This window comes from Bombus vosnesenskii, unplaced genomic scaffold, assembly GCF_011952255.1.
Source record: "Bombus vosnesenskii isolate JDL3184/JDL3185 unplaced genomic scaffold, Bvos_JDL3184-5_v1.1 scf7180000013913, whole genome shotgun sequence".
In the NCBI taxonomy this organism is placed as follows: domain Eukaryota; kingdom Metazoa; phylum Arthropoda; class Insecta; order Hymenoptera; family Apidae; genus Bombus; species Bombus vosnesenskii.
Genome location: NW_022883279.1, coordinates 15,315 through 38,155, shown reverse-complemented (window position 1 = coordinate 38,155; position 22,841 = coordinate 15,315). Strand labels below are relative to the sequence as shown.

General features: G+C 32.3%; 2 protein-coding genes across 5 annotated transcripts in view; one reads left to right on the top strand and one right to left on the bottom strand.

Moving 5' to 3' along the window:
* The window catches only part of LOC117239284 (protein real-time), a 55,079-nt gene extending 37,788 nt beyond the window's left edge, over positions 1-17,291 (bottom strand). The window contains exons 1-6 of one of the 4 annotated variants that reach the window (XM_033504760.1): positions 17,003-17,291; positions 16,816-16,916; positions 10,067-10,216; positions 7,969-8,100; positions 4,049-4,177; positions 3,867-3,970 (exon numbers count right to left, since the gene is read on the bottom strand). In XM_033504760.1, the coding sequence (XP_033360651.1) occupies positions 3,867-3,970; positions 4,049-4,177; positions 7,969-8,100; positions 10,067-10,216; positions 16,816-16,878 (578 nt within the window). In that variant the 5' untranslated portion in view covers positions 16,879-16,916; positions 17,003-17,291. Of the gene's footprint in view, positions 1-3,866; positions 3,971-4,048; positions 4,178-7,968; positions 8,101-8,541; positions 8,569-10,066; positions 10,217-16,815; positions 16,917-17,002 lie in introns of those variants that run through there. The other 3 variants (XM_033504762.1, XM_033504761.1, XM_033504763.1) reach the window with 3 other exon arrangements.
* Positions 17,292-17,637: 346 nt separating this feature from the next.
* LOC117239288 (calcium and integrin-binding protein 1-like) lies at positions 17,638-19,828 on the top strand. The gene is made up of 5 exons (XM_033504768.1): positions 17,638-18,019; positions 18,092-18,126; positions 18,757-19,004; positions 19,075-19,273; positions 19,357-19,828. Exons 1-5 carry the CDS (start codon positions 17,969-17,971, stop codon positions 19,376-19,378), a joined length of 555 nt encoding a protein of 184 aa, XP_033360659.1. The 5' UTR covers positions 17,638-17,968; the 3' UTR covers positions 19,379-19,828.
* Positions 19,829-22,841: the final 3,013 nt, after the last annotated feature.

Sequence of the window (22,841 nt, the reverse complement as noted above, 5' to 3'; positions counted from 1 at the left end):
GCTATCCAATATTTATGCGACGCCTAGAGAAAAAGGTTAGAAATCAAAATTTCTGAAGCAACTTTTAGTTCTTCCTAAGTTCTATTCTACTCTAAGATCCTATTTATGTGTGGCTTCGGTGTTAGTAAAATATATACATGTCGCTAAATCTGTAAGAGGTCATGTGAGAATAGCTTATTTGTGGCGCTGATTGAGGCTCAGACAGTTAGCAGATGAATTAAGTCGGTATTGATAAAGGGCGTGGTTGATACGTCAATTTCCTTGACTCATTCAATAAGACTCATGCAGCCTCGTCGGCAACTGAAGGCCTGTGTGCATGTGCTTCGCGAGGAAGCTTCCCGAAGGTAGCACTTGTGTTGTTGTGAGACTGAAGTTGCTGACAGATGTTTCGTTGGTGGTTCTTCGTCAATTTCCCAGAAGCGTGTGAGGTCCATCTATAGATCCGTCGTGGACGCGTGAAAGATATTTACCGTTGAATGGAAGACTGGGCTCCCGCGATGACCCATTCGAAACACGTTTTCTGCAGACGCAGATCGGGGTTTTTAGAATAATTAAATTTTATTTGACCGGCACACAGCGACGCGAGTGTGGATCCCGCGCTCAATACGACATCGATCAGGGCTGGTATATGGAATCTTGGATCGGCTCATTGGAGATTCCTAGGTATTTGGATTGTCGATCGATCTATAGGCTTATCTAGGATCAATGTCGATATGGTTGGGATAATCAGGAACGTCAGTGTGCGTGGGTATGTGCCGTCCATGGAGTTGATTGTGACCGTTGTGTAACATCTAGCAGTCGTTGATAAGGTGTCGAGGACTCCAATGGGAACCGAACATTTCCTTTGCGTGAGCTCAAGTGAGTTTGCCAGTTTTTCGGTCACGAAATTCATGCTAGAACCAGCGTCGAGCAGTGCTCTACAGCGGACTGATTGTGTTTTGTCATTTAATATATTGATTTGGGCCGTGACTAATAGGCCGTTATATAGTGATTCTGATGCGAAGATTGTTGGTGATTCGGTTCTTTTAGCAGCCGTCGATTTTCACAGTCATTGTCTTCTTCGTCGTTGCAGATTGGATAAGGGTCTTAGGATTTTCCGAACACGTGGCGGTGTCGAAAGATGGCGGTGTCGGAGGAGGTGTCGAAGCATGTGTTGAAGAAGGTGTTGAAGAAGGTGTTGAAAAAGGTGTAGGCGATCGATTGAATGTTCGGCAGGTTGTGATCGGCCGATTCTTGACGTGAGCTTCGTCCCAATGCAGAAGCGCGTGGTGACGATTTCCGCACAAGCGACAGAATCCAGCAGGGCGATGAAAAATCAAGTGCCCTTTCCCTAGGCAATTGATGCACAAGGATGCTTTCTTGACGACTTTGACTTTCGTTGACTGATTTTGTCTTGAAGGTGTCGCAGGCTCACATTCCGTGTGATCCCTGGCAGAGTGGACATGTCGACGGAGAGTGTGCAGCGGTGAATGTGTGCCCCCATGGATCGCCTCGTCGTAAAGGATAATGTGGTTCTGGCGCTCGTCTTGTCGGAGTTGCCATGGATGTTGTTATAGTACAGGTACAGTACTTTATTCCCAGGAAGTCTAATAAATGAGTGTACGGAAGCATTTCTTTGTTGGGTATGGTGAGTTCCCGTTGTTGAACGGAGTCTTGGTTTAATTTGGAAAGGAAGAGTCCTATGATAATGGTGTTTGACGTGACAGGGTCACCTAAGTTTTTCAGTGCGCTGAGATGATGTTTGATAGTGTCGATTAAATTTGCTAAGGTTTCCGGTATCTTTTTGATCAATTTAGGATAGTTCTGCATTGCAAACAAGTGACGTAGACAAGTTTGTCGTGGATAATCGAATCTATCCTTGAGGGCGGCGATAACGTCTGTATAACTAGCTTCAGCGGTGTTTAATGATCGAGCACATTTCGCTGCTTTACCAGTTACGGATTCCTGGAGATAATGTAGATCCTGTACATGTAGTGTGGTTTCTGGTGTCGGATGCTTTCCTCAGATATAGAATCTATACAGCACCCGGGCAACCCTAGAAGCCATCGGAGTTGGGATACGCCCAACCAGCGCACACGGTACCGAGTACCGGGTTACCTCAAATAATCGCCCGCAGGAGGCTCACTCGTCTCAGGTCGAACGGGGCGCTTTCCAAGCCCTTCCGTCTTCTCGGGACGGTATCCGGAGCAGGTGGGACGCTGCTCACCCGCCGAAGGCCATTCGGAGGAACCATGTCCCCCTTAAATCGGCCCTCTTGCCAGCATTTGGCCACAACCACTGCCACCACGAGTCCATACCCATAATTGGCCGAGCCGAGGGTTCGCTACGCCCTCTGGGCTAACACTCGACCGCCCGTGGTACCGTTCATTGTCAACGGTGGGACCGCGCCTGTGGATGTACCGCCACGTCTCTGCTGCACGGCTTATCTGCTCGCCGTGCAGTCAGACCCAGATGAGACTCACGTAAGCGGGAGTTGAGGAAATGTACCTCGGCGGCTCTCCCGACGGTCTCACCCTTGGCTTCAGGATCGTGGGTGCGCTACTACCCAAGGCTCCGTGGGGAAGACTTAGTCTTACACCACAGCAACCTTCCTTGCGGTGTACATAGAGGACTCACGTAAGCGGGACGCTTGTCCCGACGGTCCTCCCTGGCTGCGGGAACGTGGGTTTGCCAGCCCCATAGACTCGCAAAAGCGAATCCTCCCTGCGGAGTGTAGATCCTGTACAGGCGTTAGTTGGTCATGGTGGAAGAGAAGATTTTAATACCCTTATCGTTGAGATCGAAGCAATTCCTAATTCCCGACCATTAACGCCGATCTCCACGGATTCTAATGATCTCCTTGTCCTCACTTCTATTTTTGGAATAAAGTATATATTATAATCTGTTACTTCAGTGTTATAATCTGTCAACCATCTCTAATATCCTAATCAAAATAGGAAATCGACCAATTCGTGGCGTCGATTGTCGAATCGTAACGAGAATTTACGACTCTCGTTGACGCGATCTACGGCGAACGCATCTCTCCAAGAATGGTCGAACAGACTGGGTCTTAACATGATTAGGCGAACTGCAGGAAAATCGGTAAGCTTTCAGACGTTTGCCAGATTCTATAATAGGCCTACATTGTCAGATAATTACGAGTTTGTTACAAGAGTGATATAGTCGTTTATAATTAAATAATGGTTATAAGGAGGTTAAGAGTATTTTAAGATAAAAGATTGTATCAAAGATTATAAAAAAGCGGTACTATAATAATAAAATTCTTGCATTTAAAATTGTACTTTTTCTCTGAATAACTACATAGGTAATCTCGAAAACAAGGCGAATGAAATCTAATTGGGCGATCACACAGACTTGCTTTGAATAAAGTTCAATCGAAATTATATGAAGAGCCTCGTGACTGTATTAGTAATTTCTTCGATTGAGGTTCTTCATATAATTGTGATCGTACTTCACTTACAGGTAAATTCGTTTGATCTTCCAATTATGCAGGTTATTTTATAAAAGATGACGTAAAATTGAAAGAGTTTCTTACAAGCTAAAGTAGCACAGAACTAGAGAATAAAAAAATTACATTTGAGATTGTGTTTAGTAGTTATTGATATTTAAAAGTCAACCAAAATATCTCTGACCTCTAGTAGTCATTACACAAAGCGAATATAAGGCAACCCAAATAACTAACTAAGCAACATTATAGGATGTGTGTAACTTAGTTAACCAAAATTATTTTTGTTATTCAATTCATTAAAAACATTCCTATCTATTTATATAATAAAGTTTATAAAATTATCATTACTGTGTGTTTTCTTCTTTTTGAACGATTTAATAATTTATATCAATCTGAAAACACACTTATTCAAACTTACCCTTCATTTTTCTCAGATATATCATTTGGATCCTCCCATGGAGGTACATATACGATACCCTCTTCTTTTAATTGATTTATGAAGTATTCAATTATCTCCTTGCCCTGTAATGATTTTTATTAGTAACCTTTCACTTAAATAATAAAAGTTACCGAAAAAGGATTTAGTGAAAAGAGTATTACCTTTGCAATATTTTGAGCATATTGTTTCATCGCTAATTTTTCCATTGAGTTTTCAAAACCAAAGAAGTTTTTAATATCTAAACTTGCAGTTTGTTCAAAACACGTCCATTCTGGATTTTCAGGATGAACCTGTAAATATACCATGTTCATTAGTTTTGATGTGGCAAACTGATAACATACAGATAGAATCTTCTTATTATATGCTGTTTCCAGCAATATGTCCAATAATTAAAAGGTGTAAAATAATAGGATCGTCAACGGATATCCGACTCTCTAATCACCGACCGGACTGCCGAACCGGGGTGCCGAATCGAGGCCATTAACAGCGGTAAACACATGTTTCAGAACACACAGAGTCTACACGAGGCTTCGAAAACGAACAATACCTCGGATCCTTGGTCAGGGAGCGCATGAGCGCATGCAGAATCGCCTGAACTGAACCGTGACAATGGCCGTAAGTGTTGTTGTCAGTGTCTAGTACCGCCAGCGACGCACTCTGTGCTGAACGCGCGAGGCAGTTGTGTGTCTTCACCGGGTCGACGTTAGTGAACGCTTGGGCCCTTCTCCCGCAAGGGCAGAGAAATGCAATCACGAATAATGCGTTCTACGATGCTGCGATGTTGTGTCACATGCAACGTGTTAAATGCAGAGCAACGATATAGCGCGTGCTGAGCTCCGTACGTCGGGCATCGCTCGGCTTGGCCCACCGAAGCAGGCGCGCGTGTATGACGTACAAGGCCTGGGTTCGAAATTGGGTGTGATAGGTCACGTTAGTTATGGTGTAAACGGCTTCCAAAAATCGAATGCGGGCCTCGAGGGACGCTTCGAGTTCGGAGCAGGTGGGAGGTCTAAGAAGAATTTCTATTCCTTGAGAATCTTCTTGTCCAATCTCTGCGTGATGACGAAGATAAGAAGATTCTTTCATTATTTGGTCCGTGAGCCCTGATTCGCAAGCATCGCAATAAAACGGTTTATTATATCACGAAGTCGAGAGAGTTCACCAGTTAGCTCTTCGACAGGGTGGGGGGTAACGTCATGAAATCAGACAAGAGCTTCTGCACGATAACATGCTTGTATCATAATGTTTTTACAACGTTCCCCCATTTTGAAATTGACCTACTCGTTTCCTCTCATAAGGGTCTGAAAAACATCACCAAAACCGGGCCAATCGGCGTACTTTCCTAAGAAGGGTGGAATGGCGATGTGCGACAACTGGTCCCGGCCACCGGTGTCCTGCGTTGGAGGCGTCTTAGTAGATGTAATCACGCCACTGAGGTAATCTTGTGTTGCCCAATACGTGTCCTCGATCGACAGAAACTCCTCCTTAGCGGAATAGAGGTAATTTCACTCCCAAGATTTTCTCAGGCTCTCTAGCCGAGCCTTGCCCAAGCCAGGTTAGGCTAGCTCACTTTCTTGCAATTCTCTATAAGACACAGCATCTTACGAGCCATAAGCCAAATCTTTTGGATGAGCTTGTCCATGATGTCTGATTCTTCGTCGCTCTTGCCGATCCAGCTCGAAGGACTCCAAAATGTTCGATAGCGCGATAATAGTTTTGACGCTGAGAATGTAAGTTAGGAACGAGAATTGCGGGATGTGTGTGGAAGTCAATGAGGCGTAGATCTTCTTCTTCTTCTAATCCGCCAGGCGGCTTCGTTTTATTGCAATGACCATTAGCACAAACAAGGTTTTCAAATTTTATAGTGAAACAAATAGCACAATGGGTTCACGACTTATAAGAGCGAGGACGTAGGCAAATACGCAATTCGAATTTATCGCAAGCGATGAAAGCAGCGGATGTCGCCAGAGCGAACGTACATCTTGGACGTCCGAATGTTAATAAATATGTAACCATAGCCGTTGGCACTTACAAAATTCGAGAGAGTGACAGATCCCAGGGCTTATCGGTACGCGTTTAAAATTGCGAAGACTAGTTACAATATTTGGTTCGATATTTACTAAAACTCTGAATCTGATTCGTGACTTCATTTATGAAATTCATGAAATCAAAGAATAATAAATACAATGGGAAGTGTAATAATACAAATGCCAACTTTCATCGGTCATAGAGAGAAGATATTATATACAATTGATTAAATTTTTACATTATAACATACAATATACAGATTCTTTTTATTCCAAGAGTCTAAATGAAATAATAATTCTAAATGCTCTAATACATCCCCACTAAGTTTTTACATTTACCTTATTTTCTGTAAATGTCTTAATATTGTAGTATCGTAAATATAATAATTAGTTTATTAATAATAAATGGATTAAACAGAAAACAATGGTTGTTTAACATGAACTAATCGTAACAACGTATTATAATTAATTAACAACTCTTGTCAACACAGATTCAACTCTCTCTCAACAACGCTAACAACACTATCTCGACAACACAATTCACACTCTCTGGCTTCTCAATTCATACTGCTGTTAATTCGTTTATGTCCCTTAGCAACCTTTTGTCTTTTGTCTTAGCCTCATATCTATTGTTTAAGCCCCATCATGCACATGCTCAACAACAGCTTGTTTATAATTCGCACGACACCCCTCCGCCCCAGGCCCCTCGTCCACGATACTACAATATTATACTAATGTATGAACGAAGGTAAACATATAGACGTGTCTTGTCATAAATGGAACTGATTTAAAAATGTCAGGTTTAGTGCGACTATTAAAGGCTCCCATCGTACAACAGTAAAGTATTTCTTAATCGATTCCACTCTCAATTCAGTATATAGATTTCAAGTTGATTTTCATTCATCCATAGTATACGGTAGAACAGAAGGAGTAATATATTTTTTTTTTAATTTAAATAATATGACTCGTTTTAATGATTCATATTACATAACAAGTAATATGAAGACAAGAAACTTTTTTATTGAAATACCACTCTGAAATAATTTTTAAAAAATTTAAAAATTATTTTTCCAAAAATCAAAAGTTTACAGAAGGTTAACAATAAAGTAGAATAAGATCGAAATATCATAATGACACATATAGTATTATAACGCTGGTGTACAAAAGGGTTTATAAAAAGTAAGTATAAAAAAACACCATAGCGTGATTCTACACCTCTGGGACAGTGGAGATTTGTAAAAATGGTTCGTTAAAAATTGACCTTGAGCATTAATTTCAAGGTTAAAAATTTGTTATTGCAACGTATTCTATTCATCGCCAGGAATAAAAGTCTCGAAGCAACCATGAATAGCAAATGATCGCTTTAGGCAGAAAAAATATAATCACATTCATAAATAATACACTTAATAGTAAAATATACACTAAAATCGTAATACTCGACTCATTTAAAATCTAAATCGTTGGAAGGAAGTTTATTTTCAAACAAAATGTTTTAATTAGTTTAATAAAAGTTTAACCAATTAGCTTTTAATTAAATAAATATGAAAGGGAAATGGAAAGAAGTTTAGTTAAAGTTAAACATTTATCTATTCTGTTACTATTTCACTAATTTCATAATAATTCTCTTCTTTGATAGATACATAATTAAATACGCGTGCTAAATATACCGGTACGGCAAAGCAGTACCGTTAATATAATAATTAGGATTAGGTATTTTGTGGATTATTAAATAGAAAATTGTTCTTAAATTTTACAGATTTTCTATTTTAAACCAAAACACAAGCAATTCACTAAATATGTTCCTAGCTACATATATTGAACTGTTGTTAAAGATAAATTATTGAAGAAATTCTTTTTGTAACTTTTATACAAATCATTTATTTATGAAATGTTTGTTGTAGAACTTACTCTGTTTAATCAAATTAAGTTCTTTAATTACATCATATATCATTTTTTCATAAATTATAAATACGACATATTATATACAGAAACAAAATATGTTAGAAATAGCAATAAAAATGTCAAATAATGATTAAATTATGCTAAATACTTACAAAATATCTGCACTTTTCGATAACCGATACTCTAGATGAAAAACTTTCATTATACGCTTCTATTTCTAGAACGCTATTTCGTCTATTTAAAACATTCCTTTGAATAAAGTATACAAAATCTACTCCAATGATCTGAAACAAATGACAAGAGTAAAAATTTCTAGGGAAGAACGAAAACATATCGGTTAAATTTCTTATAAATGTAATGTTTGGTGTTTTATATGTACATTATTAAAAAATGTATCTTACTCTTACTCTTATGAATAAAAAGCATATAAGTTTTACATATTTGAAGTGATAATCAATTGTTATGTAGATTGCTCGACGAAATAGTACTACTGTTATATTTTAGATTATTTTACATTTCTTGAAACATCTCATTGCGATTAAGGAGGTGACCCAACTATAAAATGATCAGATATCTTTTCTGCGATCAAATAACATTTTTCTAAAGCACATTTTTATTCATATAAATTAACAAATTATTTAGATAATCTATGTATGCGCATATACTAACTATTTTTTTTAAGTTTAACCTATAAACTACGCAAATAACATCCTTAACAATCTTGCCTTGGCTTCCATCGCGATAGGACATATTTGACAATATCACGTATCTCCAGTATGTGCCATCCGGAAGCAAGTGATAGTGGCAGCGAAAGAAATGGTGCTAATATTAGTGATACTAGGATAGTGGTAGTAATATCAATACCACTACACCAACTGACTCTTGGCTCCTATATACGTATACCATACATATTATCATGCTAGAAACAGAGAACCAATACATACGTGATATCTATGAGTATAGGAATCTCACCTAGTCGATCACTGAGCAAAGAACCCAAACCTCCGAAACCGAAACCTCAGAAACTGAACCGAAAACCTCCTACGTGAATGTCATAAAATATGAATACGCACCAACTAAGGATCAAGCCATAATCAAAGAATATGCTTGAGCCATCGGAAATATAATAGGACCTAAATCAATAAAATATTTATTGAATTTCGAACAAAAGAGTTTGCATGTACTTGTACAAAAAATTGACCCTTATAAACCAAACATCGAAATACAGGGTGGTTGGTAACTGGAGGTACAAATGAAAAGGGGGTGATTCTACGCGAAAAAAGAAGTCGAAAATATAGAATAAAAATTTTTTTTTAATTTTTTTTTTTTAATTTTTCTATCGAGACAACGATCTACAGTGAGATCCGTTACAACGTACCGCACGCGTACCGAGCGAAAATTCAAAGTCGATTTTCTCGAAAACAAAGCCTCAAACGAAAAATTTCTATTCTATATTTTCGATTTCTTTTTTCGCGTAGAATCACCCCCTTTCCGCTTGTACCACCAGTTACCAACCACCCTGTATAGGTCTATAACAACGAATAATAAGAACATAGACATTGGTCCCACATCGGATCATACTTTTGAACATTGCACCAATAATCTCCAACTGTACAATCCAGGATATTTAAAAAACACAACATAAAACTTTGGTTGAAAACAACATATTTAAAAGTAGGAATCTCTGATCCCGAATTTTCACATATACTTAGCTTGAGACAAGTTTATGTATACCCAGAGGATGCTAAAATCATACGAAGGTCGTTCACTGAAAACAAAATTTTCAGGGTAGCAGAACGGTTTCAAACAGAAGAGATACATTGCTAAACGATGCCCAAAATAACAACAACACAAACGAGAATAGTAGCTCTAGATAGTTTTCAGACTACCACAAGTCCAAATCTCCTCCAAATTTCCTAGAACATTAAAAGACATCAAACCGACAAAACAGAAAAACCAAGTATAAATAAAATCGGGATTAAAAGACCGCTATTGATATCGTGAGAAGATTCTCATTTCCGGTGGATACAATTAAGAGACTTAATCTTTAAACTTTCAGAATCAATAAGAAAGAGGAAAAAGACACCGAAACAATCCATAAAAAACAAGAACGCTCCATATCATCCATTCCATCTATGAAAAGAATAGAAAAATTACTTGACCCAGCCAGCCTATATCATCCGATATAGAAAAACTACAGAAAAACAACTACATGCTATATTAAACATATACAAATATTTACATACATACCTTTTTTAAAATATACGGTGCTTCAACATTTAATTTACAGCGTCGTTCTGTTATTCTAATTGAGCCATTTTTACTTTCTTCATCTGAAACTATCTCGCAACCGACAAAAACAGGAATTTTTGGACAAGTAGGAAATCTGCGTTCATATGCCTACAAACAAAATTAACATTTGTGAGAACTTATATAACAGTTATACGTTGACATTAATAGTTCATGCAAAATCCGTAAAATATAAAACACAAAATTAAATAGTAAAACAGGGGCACATATTAGTAAATTGATCAAGTTTTTGGTAAAAATAGCAAATAATCCTAAACACTATCTAATTCGTTCTTTCTCCAAGTAAATAGCAATGCACTTCATTGCTACAATATTTTCATATGATAGTTAAATCTCTTAGAACTCAAACTGGTCAACTTCAGTTTTTATACACTTTCTGATTTTTTTCCTAGGCATATGATTAGCACAAACTACTAAAAAAAGAAATTGGGCCATAAAGTTAATTATGAAGTGGAATAGATAACCGTACAGTTTAAGGTAAATTTTAGTAAATAATACAATAAATGTCTTGATAATTGCCGGAAAGCCGAGACACACGATCGCCAATTATTTTGATTTTAACAATAAATACTGGTACGACCCGTTGTTTTGCCAAACGTAGTGAAGAACAGCGCGAGTGAAAAAGAAAGAGATTGACGAAAAGAAACGTATCGGTTAGTTAAACAATGTTAATGCAACAATGAAATGTTGATTTTTTATTTTTGTTGAATAGAACTTTCATCGGTGTAATTCTGAAGTTTTTCTGATTAAAATAAGGCCAAACACGATATATTTATTTATTGCTTATTTAATAAAATTAACTTTTTTTTTGCTTGTTAAGTATGTATGTAAATGTGATTTAAGATGTATCGTATTTCATCTTACTATAATTAGAAAAGTATCACAAATACATTAGGAAAAGTTTAATTTAAAAAAAGTCAAAGATAAAAAATTTTCATTATTGAATTAGTATCGTCTCATTAACATTTGAATTCGGATCAAATTATACTACTTAGCCGTTGAGCTTTGTAATATGTCAAAGGGAACACCAAGACTCCTTGAGCGGAACTCCCCGCAATATTGGGGATGAAGACGTTGAAATTAGAAGGAACATCGTGTCCGGCAAGTATCGAGGTATTACTGTATTTCTAATATTACTATGTCACTCCTTCTCTAATTTAAAATTGATCAAGGCTGGTTCCAAACAGTACTGGTTATGAGTTTAACGAGTCATAACAGAATAATTAACGGTAATTATATAGAAAGGGAGCTTCAATTCCGATTTTGTTGAATCTCGGATATGTTGTAGAGGAGAGGATTCTGAGTCCTGAATAACATACACTTTGTCCAAGGCATGGGACGTTCGTGGTTCAAAAGTTGTGACAAAAAGAAAATGGTACTTTTTACATTACATTTACTTCAATATAATTGCTATCCTAATAGCGGTATGATTAGTTTAGGTTAAGTTATATATGGGGGGCCGAGCGTCCAGATTCTCCAAAAAATCTAACCTAATCTAACTTTTGAATTACGATGATCCCACGCCTCGGACGAAGTACGTGTTACTCAGGACTCAGGGTCCTCCCCTCTGTAACATATCTGAAATCCAATAAAACTAGAATTGGGGCTCCATTTTTTTAAATAATTACCTAATTAACTTGTGAATGCAGAAAGTATTTCACACCACTATTCTTACAAGGCAAAATTTCATTTCTAAATTCAAGATTATGTATCGCTTTAGAAACGAACAATAAATATGTTTATCCTCACTGTTTTACATTTTTTAAAAATAATCTTCGTTTATGTTTACAAAATTTCCAAATTGGATTTTTAAAAATTTTAACTATTTTTTTGATATCTTAGTACATAAAAATACTTCAGTTTCAATATTTATCTTTTATGTCCGTAATCTCTCTTTATATAGACATTCCATCCTGTATCTTTGCACACAGCATATGAGAGAATATGATAATTATAAGTTTGATATAACACTATTATCAATGTCAATAATTTGAAGTACAAAATACCGTTCACCAGAAGCTCATTTACGAAGGTAATTGTATAACAATTTTCAAATTTTTCATGCATTGTTTGTGACAGTTTCATATTCTGATTTGCTTACTGAGATATGTCCACTGTTCGTTGATGCCTAACATAGCTGTCGCAGCCTCAGGAGCTTGCAAGCTCGCACCACGACAGTTAACGAGGGAGGTATCAGGTACGTCAGGAATTGTCTGCTCTTACTTGCCGCTTGCTTTCTTGGATCTGAATTGATGATGAGAGTGAGAATCAATGAGAGTAAATGAGATATAGTGAAATGCAATTTAAATGGTATTCTATTTTTTGTTACTGTCTTTGAAGGATTAATTAGCTCTAAATTAAACACCTGAAACTGTATGTGTGACGTACCAAAACAAGGAATATTGCAAAATTATTAGAAATATCCTTACTTTTTTTATGATGTGTACCCGTAAACGTATTATTCTTGAAAATAACAGATGCACTCTATAGCATTCGTTTAAAAATTAAACTGAAAATGAAGTAAATACAAGAATGCATGTGCATATATAAATGTGAATATTTAAACTGAAGAAATTCTAAAATATGCAAGATATGTAAATGACATTTCTCTTTTTTCGACGAATTTTTAATATTCGAATTTTGGTTAATTACGAGTTACACATATAAAATGTCTCGTCAATATGATATTAATGCACTGTATCGATTCGATTTTCAGAATTAAATAAAAAATTTTAAACTGCTGATAGAAATAATATAATAGATTAATAGAATTCGCTTAAAAATACAAAAGGAAAAAATTTTCATAAACACCAAATACAAGTCGATAGTACTTATATGTATTTGAGATATTTAATTTTGTAATATTTATAGATATTTTAAGAAGTTTAAACTTATTACTTATTACTCAACTGTTTCGCATTCAATATCTCACGTCCTTAAGATTTACAAGATCATTTTATTTCTATATCACATTCTATTAATTAGTAATGTCATGTACATATTTATAATATAAACATATATAGTATATATGTACACAGGGTCAGTAAAAACTATCGTTCGAAATAACTTGTGTTATCTACTGATTTTATCAAAAAATGTTTGAAGTGAAATTTATTGTATTTAAGAATTTTGATCAGATGAATACATTGTGTTTTGTTGATGCCTTATAGTATCTAAGAAATCAATATGATCTTGAGTTTTTTAACAGTTATCTTATATATTTTTTACATTTCGTTGCAGCCGCTAAGAGGACGTATTCAACTACCTACAATAAGGTGACCTTCAGTTGACCTTGAACCTCAGAACGAAACGAAAATTTGTGAAGAATAACTTACTTTCAATGAATCCGTTTAAAGTAGATGTCGAAAAATTATGTCCGATACACTGCGAGCCGTTCGTGTCTCGTACCGACGAGACGCCGTGTCGCGTCATGTGAAAAAATGTCAAGATATGGGCTGCAGTGATTGAATGTGTACTCGTCGTTATTAACCACATGTAATTGAGAGCCATTTTTTAATCGCATTACTATCAACATTGAAAAGTAAGTTCTTTACGATAATCGAAAGAGATCTTCGCAGTGATTCGATAAAGATCAGTTGACTGTTCATGCTTCGAAACCTTGTCACTTTATCCTCGGAAGATATTGTTAACAATTAGTGGAATATAACTGGAGTACTTCACGACTCATTTTAAAAGAGACTATCACAGCTGAAATATACTACCAGTATATCGAAGAAATGCACGAAAAATTGAAAATTCTACGTCCAGCACTCATTAAGTAGAGATGTGCGGGTACCCGATGTTCGAAACAGGTCGAGCAGAGATCGGGTCGGTTCCCGAAAGTATTTCGAGACTCGAAAATATTGGAATTCCCGACAATTTCGAAAACAACGTTTTCAAACAATGTTTTGCAACTAGCTTTGTTATAGAATGGGCAAGCACTATATAGCTAGTCGTTAGAAATATCGTCCGGGTTCTCGAGACTGTCTCGAGTCTCACGATACTTTCGGGGCCGGATCCAATCCCGAAAAAATTTCTCGACCTGATCCGACCCGATATTTTCGGGTTCTTGCACATCTCTGTTGGTAATACTACTATTCAATTATTATATTCCATGATGACAACTAATAGTCAAATATATTTACTAACCAACAATTCTCAAATATGATATACTAAACCTGTTATAATATTTGACAAGATGGTGTTGAATTGCACAACGATATATATAATACTAATTATAAATTATCACAAACATTTTGGATATATCAAAACTGAAGGTTACATATTCTTATTAGAAAAATAATATCTATAATGTAGCTAAATACATTCAATTATATTGGAATACATCCATGATATGTATATTTAAATATATGCACTATTGATAAAGGTTATTGTATCAATATAACTATAATATAATAATATAATACAATATTGAAATATATCCATAGTATGTATATTTAAATATATAGAGGTTACTGTACCAGATAACTATAATATATAATATAATATAACTATAATAGTATAATATAATAATATATTGTATCAATATAAGAATTAGATGTTTCAGCAGTTAGAAAGAAGGGAAAATATTATTTATATCACAAAACAGACAATAAAGGCAAACTAAAATGTGTGAAAAATATATAAAATACATTTATGTTATAACGACATTAATAATAATGTTATCACATGTGTAAACCGTGCTATAAATAAATAAATAATTTGAATAGAATATACATCGTTTCTATAATGAAAGGCATTATAATAGATGCACATAAATTCTTCCATGCAACCTAATATACTATAAAATTAAAAATATGAGTTCGGTTTTAACCTAGGATGATGAGGAATATAGAGCACTATATATTACATATGTGTGTATGCTATTAAATGCAATGTATTATAAATGTGCATTACAAATTATTTTAATTTAATTATTTGTAACATTTTTATAAATGTGCATTACAAAATATTTGTAATTTAAAAATTACATTAAAAGAGAATTACCTATTCTTCAAAATAAATTTAATTTACTAGTTAATAGGCATTTATAAAGATCTTTATATCAACACTGTTAAACATATATAAATGAAATAAAATCAATTATTTTGTTCATGCTCATCTGAAATTCTTTTTTATTAAAACAATGTAATTATTTCAAAATAAGTTGTATTTTAACATGCATTTTTAGCATGATGTAAATAGTAAATAATTTATAATAGAAATACTATATAGCATGAATGAATCAACTACATCTTTAATATCTTCAAGGTATTAATTATTAGGTAGTCCTAAAAGTTTCTTTTGTTTTACAAGGAAATACAAGGAAATAATAGATGCACAACATTTTTTGTTTATATTATTTTACTGAATTAGGTATGATCCAGTTTGTTCTATTGGGACAACCTTGAGTTTTTGGGATAACCTAATACTATATACAGCTATATTAATATGATCTTATTCATTAAAATAAAATGATATGTACATTTTGTTGCCAAAAATTGAATTGATTGTTATATAGATAGAGTTACTTAAAAACTGCATTTTCTAAAGCACCAAAAAATATATTTAATTTACGCTATGTTATGTTCAATAATCATTTCTGTTTGTTTACGTATTAATAAAAGTTTGCATTATGGCTTTAAACAAACCAGAGACTAACATTTCAACATGAAAATTAATGATAAAATTATACTTTCAGCGCAAATCTGTAAGACATAATGAATAGAGCTTGCACTACTATACGAAAGATAAGAAATACATATATTATATTTATAGATACAATTAAACATTGTACAATAAGACTGAACAAGGAAAGAAAAATGTTATAACTAAAACGAATGGAGAATATATAATCAGGTAAATTAAAATTACTTCTAAAATGAAAAACATTAACAATTGATATGCTATTGAAAAGTAAGGAAATTATTTCAATGGAAACTGTTTTGGATACCACAAAATGACGCTTATAGTAATAGGACAGCATAAAAGGAACCATACATTTCTATAACAAATAGAACAAACTGTTGGGAATTGCAAAAAGATTTGTAACCAAAATTTATAGAATAATGTAATATTTCTCAATAATGTTAAAATTAATATATTCAATTTACACAAGATCAAATAATTATTTAAAAAAGATACAGGTCTCATAATCACACGCACAAAGAATTTTATAGCATTATGAGGCTATGTAGTAGCAAATACTATTTTTATATCTTGATTATTTCAGTGAATAAAATTATATTAATATAATTCTTATGCATTTATTGAATGATTAATTACTAACATATGCCTACAACCAATTTTATTTACAAAAAGATCTCTTTATTTGTCATGTTATTTAAACCATACAGATTTCTGTATTGTGTATATGTTCAGTTTTGTAAGTAACTATATACAGCGGTAATATAACATTTTAATCCACACAAACTATAAATTATTAACAAACTTCATACGACATAACGCATTCATGTTTTCTAATTCCAAATTTTGAAATTATGTATAGTTCATTTTATTAATTTGCATATGTACACACGTAATATAATCCTTACTACACATAATATGTACATAATATACACATCATATACATGATATAGCGTGAACTAAATGTAATTCAATAGGTTAAAAAGTAATATAGGTTGCTATAAATAATGATAATGAAATAAAAAAATATACAACAAACGCACCATCATTACGAGCGGAAAAGGATGCTTATACACCCGAACAGGTGATTGATATTGTTGAACCATGTCACAATGTCTTCTTACAAACTGGCTGTTAATTCAGACTGCAATACAAATAGAAATGAATAGAACTATAATAATTGAACTTAGTGTAATTAAATAGAACAAATTAGGTCCACTAATAACTAACCGAAGAAAAAGCAAATTATATAGGTTACAATGTTACAATAAACCGATTCTTAACCTTCTTTTATTTTATTCAATATTTATGTCACTGCACTTTATATAATTTAGAAATAACTTTGGCACGAAGTATTTTAAGTTGTACAAGTTATAAGAAAAGATTCGACGATTAGTGTTTACATCATATAATACAGAAAATAGAAACAAAAAAAACACAAATTGCACAAAAATTATAATGAACTTTGACAAATGGCGCAAATCCAACTTGCCATTGTGTGTAACCAACTGTAACTATTCCAACGTAACTACAAACCAACACAAGAAGTATGACACAGGTCCCTATATTGGAACCAATCAGACCGAAATAAGCAAAGGACGATTAAAACAGACAAATTTTAAATATTCGAATAATTTGAATTGTTCAATGTAAAAATCTTTCAAATAAGGCTCTCATATTAATTGTAACTGTATTAAAAAATGCATATATTTGTTACAATTGAATAAGTAAACTATTTTTACGTAATTATAGATACTATATTATACATAACAATGTATAGAAATTTCAATATGATTTGAATACAATCTTAAGATGTATTGACTTATATCTAAAATATCAGTGTGTATATGTAAATGAATATACATGAACTATCTTAAATTTAAATAATAATTTTCATATCTTTCGCATAAACCAATTTGTAGTAACGAAATTGATATGTTCAGATTCCTGTTATACGATATTAATCGATATTTATTTAAAAAACAGTATATTTATTCATTGTGGATATCATCTTGTATTATCTGCAGATGAATAGTATTCTCTTTAGATAAAAGAAATTTATCGATCGTTTGAGGCGCTAAAGACAAGCATAACATTAATATAGGAGATCATAAATCTAATGCTTTGAAAAAATAAATATTATTGATTAGTAATTGTGTAGAGGATAGTAAATTAATTTTTTGAGTTCCATGAAAGATGGGAGTAGGTAAAAGTCAATTTTCTGAAGAAGAGTTACAAGATTACCAGGTATTTGGTTCTTCTTAATAACTCAATATCCATAAATTTTGTTTAATTATTTAATCTTATCTTATATTATAGGATTTGACATATTTTACGAAAAAAGAAGTTCTGCAGTAAGTATACTTAAATAATTTAAATAATATCTATTTAATAGCTTCTTGTAATAGTTAGGAATATAAAATGATTATTCTAACACATTGGTTTATTTAATATGAGAAAAAGGAAGATGCATAGCTATTTATATTCTGTTTTTTACAATAATAATATAGATATTACTTTAGATTTTTAATCTTTCGATGTAATGTATTTGAATGTATTTATGAAAAATGGGAAACAGATTTACTTTTGTATTTTACATATATGTTTCAAAATGAAGAATAGATCTCTTTTAATGTGGTATTTTATACGTATTTCAAATACAAATATTTTATGTTATTCTGATTATTTTGTAACAATATTTTACCCTCAGGCATACAACATTTGTATTTATTATATCTAAGAACCATTAATGTTCAATATTTTATTAATTGTATCATAGACACGTACATGCAATAAAATATCAATAATTTTATGATTGTGGTTATTCCTATATAGTTATTATGATCATAGAATTAAGAACAGTTCTTATACTCTTATGTATTATTATGTATTATTAGCAACTTTTCATATTTCTGTATTTAAACTAACAGTCTATATATTGAAAGTCACTAATTCATGTGTGAAATTTTGATTTTGTATGACAGTGCACATCAGAAGTTTAAAGCACTTGCTCCAGAGAAGGTTGGTCATAATAGAAATGCAAAACTTCCAATGTCTAAAATCTTACAATATCCTGAATTAAGAGCAAATCCTTTCGGAGACCGGATTTGTAAAGTTTTTAGTTCTAGTCAAGATGGAGATTGTACGTTCGAAGATTTTTTAGACATGATGTCTGTTTTTAGTGACGCAGCTCCAAAAGCTGTAAAAGCAGAACATGCTTTCAGAATATTTGGTAATATTTAAATCTTATTTGTCAGTTTCTTTATAAATTTAATCTATTGATTGAATTATATTCTATACAGATTTTGATGGAGATGATATGCTTGGTATTGGAGATTTAAGACAAGTTGTAGATAGACTTACTGCTCCACAAAGATTAAACGAGACAGATATGCAACAGGTTCTCCAATATATACTTGATGAAGCAGATTTGGATGATGATGGTGCACTTAGCTTTGCTGAATTTGAACATATTATAGAAAAAAGTAGCGATTTTTCAAAGTAAGACATATAAATTTTATTGTCATTTTTATTTTGTTATGATACTGACATTAAATTTATTTTAACATATTCATTACTTTCAGAAGCTTTTGCATACGTTTATGAGACATAAAATATTGATGAGAAAAATAGTAGAAAGGCAACATAAGACTGAATATTATATTAATATCGAGACACTTCAATATAGTCAATAGGCCTAATAATTTTTACCATAAAAAAAGTAATTCTGAGAATTTAAAAAGTGTGTTAATGTTTCCTGAAGGCCTACTACGTGCTAAAATTAGCTTCCTTCTTCCAACATTACGTTATATAATATTTTACTATCATAAATTAATGGTACATGTTATTTAATTAATATTTTTATTACTAATTTTAAAGAAATATTAATATATAATAATTTCATACTAAAACAAAGATTAATATTTATTCATTAATATTAAATTCACTGCCTTAAATGTATCATTTGTTTTGTTTGCTTTATTAATTTTATATAAAGATACTAGAATTAAATTTCCTTCTATATTATGAGATATATAATAAAGAAATGTTTCTGTATGTATATCATATGAGTTATTATCAACTCATTATTACCTGTTTCAATATACTATCATTAGTTTTTAATACTACTTGTTCATATTTATATCTTTTTGTATTGAAAATATTAAAAGTGGGTTTAAAAACTATGTGTGAATAAAATAAGTTATTATAATATTTAATTGTTTTATTTTTTGGATATTGTCTTATGTAGGGAAAGATCAGGAAGACCAGGAAAATATTTGTATTGGATCACCAGGAAAGTTCGTTCCGATCTTTGAGGAATTTGGTCGACATGAAAGATCATATTGAAAAGTTTTTCGCCGAAAAACCTAAGAGATTGTGGAAGGATGGAATATTCAAGTTGCGTGAAAGATGGGGAAAGGTGGTGGAACAAAATGACACCTATATAATTCAATAAATGTATATCAAATCGAAATGAAAATTGGAACAAACTTTCTGGGCGACCCAATACTTGTACACAGCGATTGTACTTAATGTTATTTTTTTGAATTATTTAACAACGAGCTTGAATAACCTTGGGATACTAAATACTATAAGTTTATGTATCCGTCTTGGAGTTGACTATACATCTGTCTAAACCTTACAGGCACTTCTTACTCATAAAAAAATGTTTATCATGAAATGTCTCTAAAATGTCTCAAAAGTTTCTGTATAACAACAGTTTAATATAATCACAAGGAGAAAATATAACGAAGAGTACTGTATGTGATGTAAGATTCTCAAACAATGATACATACCAGCAGCTTACCTCGTACAAGTCATAGAGAAGAATAAATGTTCAATAAGATCAAACAATAAATATTGCTGCATTTTGTAAGAAGAATCATAGAAAATACACAAATTATGAGAAATGGTAGTTACATAATACAATATAATATTCATCTAACTTCGCACTTGTATGAAACAAAAAGGTTGAAAATAAGAAGAACACGGAAGAAATTAAGCAGATATTAAAGGCTTAATTGATTAACTATAAACTAATTTACAACTAAATGATTCCTGAGAGGTTGCTTTAAAATAAGGATAGAATTTGATAAAGATCAAGGATATCCATAGAAACAAATCTATCCTTTAAATCTTTTGCTTTCTTTCTCTATATATCCTGCATTGTTAATTCATTACACTGTTAAAATATCCAATGTGTAAGACAAACAATGGGAAATGGAAGAAAATTTGAAAGTTAAAGCAAAAGAAACACCATAAAATATAATGAAAAATGAATGAAAAATAAATGAAGAATAATTAACACATGCAACGAATAAATATAGCGTATATTATCTCAGAATTGATGATTGTTACTAACATAGTAAAAGTACCAATTTTAGTATTAATTTTACACTTTTTTGTTCTCACCATTTTACGTATTTACTTTTCTTAAGTCTTTTGTGTGATTGATGTTTACAAGTAATAAATCAATAATTTCTTATAAAAAAAGCAATATACACTTATGTTCTCATCAGTGGCAAAAAATTTTAACAAATAAAAAATTACCATTTAGCTAAGGAAAATATAGAGGTTTTGTAAAAAAGGTAAATATTTTACAGCTTTAGTCAATGAAAAATCATATATAGAAGACAAATATATCAGAATGTAGACATTGTTCTCTCTAATAACATGTGGATATCGTTAGACCATTAGAGAATAGTGCTTTGAGACTTATTACTGCATAAAAAGTATATAAACTATAATCCATAAAATTAAACAAGTATGAGAAGAATTTCAGAATGTTGAAATTTAATTACATAATATATAATAAGGAGAAACAATTTGATTTATTTAATTCTCTATTAAAATTACTAAAAAACACTTTGATCTATTTTATAAGTTCAAAATGATACTTGAAGTGCATCATGATAATTGAAGAATCGGTCTGACGAAAGCTATCCTACATCATCAGAAATAATAGAGTTTCTCAAAGAGTAATATGAAAGCGGAACGAAAGCGGTGAGATAATAAAAATAAGCTCAAATAATTTACTAACAAAATACGATTGAGACAATATAATACATGTTATATAACAAGGTAGAACGGTCAGTAGAACACAGAATAAATAATGAGACAATCGTTTGTACGTTAATGGTTTTCGGAGCAAAAAATAATTAGGGAACGGTTCTGTGATTAATCTAGTGCTTCAGAACAAAGCAGGCACAATTACACGAAGAAATAGAATTCATATTCTATTCACACGAGCACAGGGTGATTGAAGCGGTTTGAAAATCATCATTCTATTCATCACGTATCCATAGTATGCATTCACAGCGAAAAGTGAGATACTGATAAAACGACAGTCAATTATTTCATGCTACATTTATTACTATACTTGAGCAGCACTTTCAACTTCATAATATCTACAATATGGATAAAACTGAATTGACGTAAAAGTATAATTATCGTTTTATAATTATTATTATATTAGTCTTTTTATTAACAGTCGAATTAATAGATGATAACAATTTAAAAATGTAATATATTATATATATCATACGAACGTAAAAATCATTTAATGTTTGCATGAAATAATATAAGTAACATATATGTAATGTAAATATAGTAATAATATTGTAAATATATGTAACCCTTACAAGGTCACTATTTTATTTTTAGAATTTTAAAAAAGTGTTTCCTGTGTATGTCCTGTAATTTCAGATCATATTTGTCATACGATTTAAAATGTATTAAGAACATTACATCATTAGCAGTAAAATGTAAATAAACATAGAATTTATTTTAGTAGGTAATTTTTATTAATAACAAAATAAAATTATGACTAGGTGGTAATAACTACATATGTAATTGTAAAAAATAAAACTGACGTTAACCCCGCGAACGTTATAGTGTGGTTCATCGCTGAAAGTGTAGAATGTACTTCACAGTGGCACGAATTTTCTTCCACTAGCGTATACGTATGTATGTCCATTATAATCAATACAGTATCTTGAGGGCTGAATTTACTATTGAACAGGAAAAAATAAGTTTAAAGAAGACAATTAGTGTGATAAGACATTGGAAG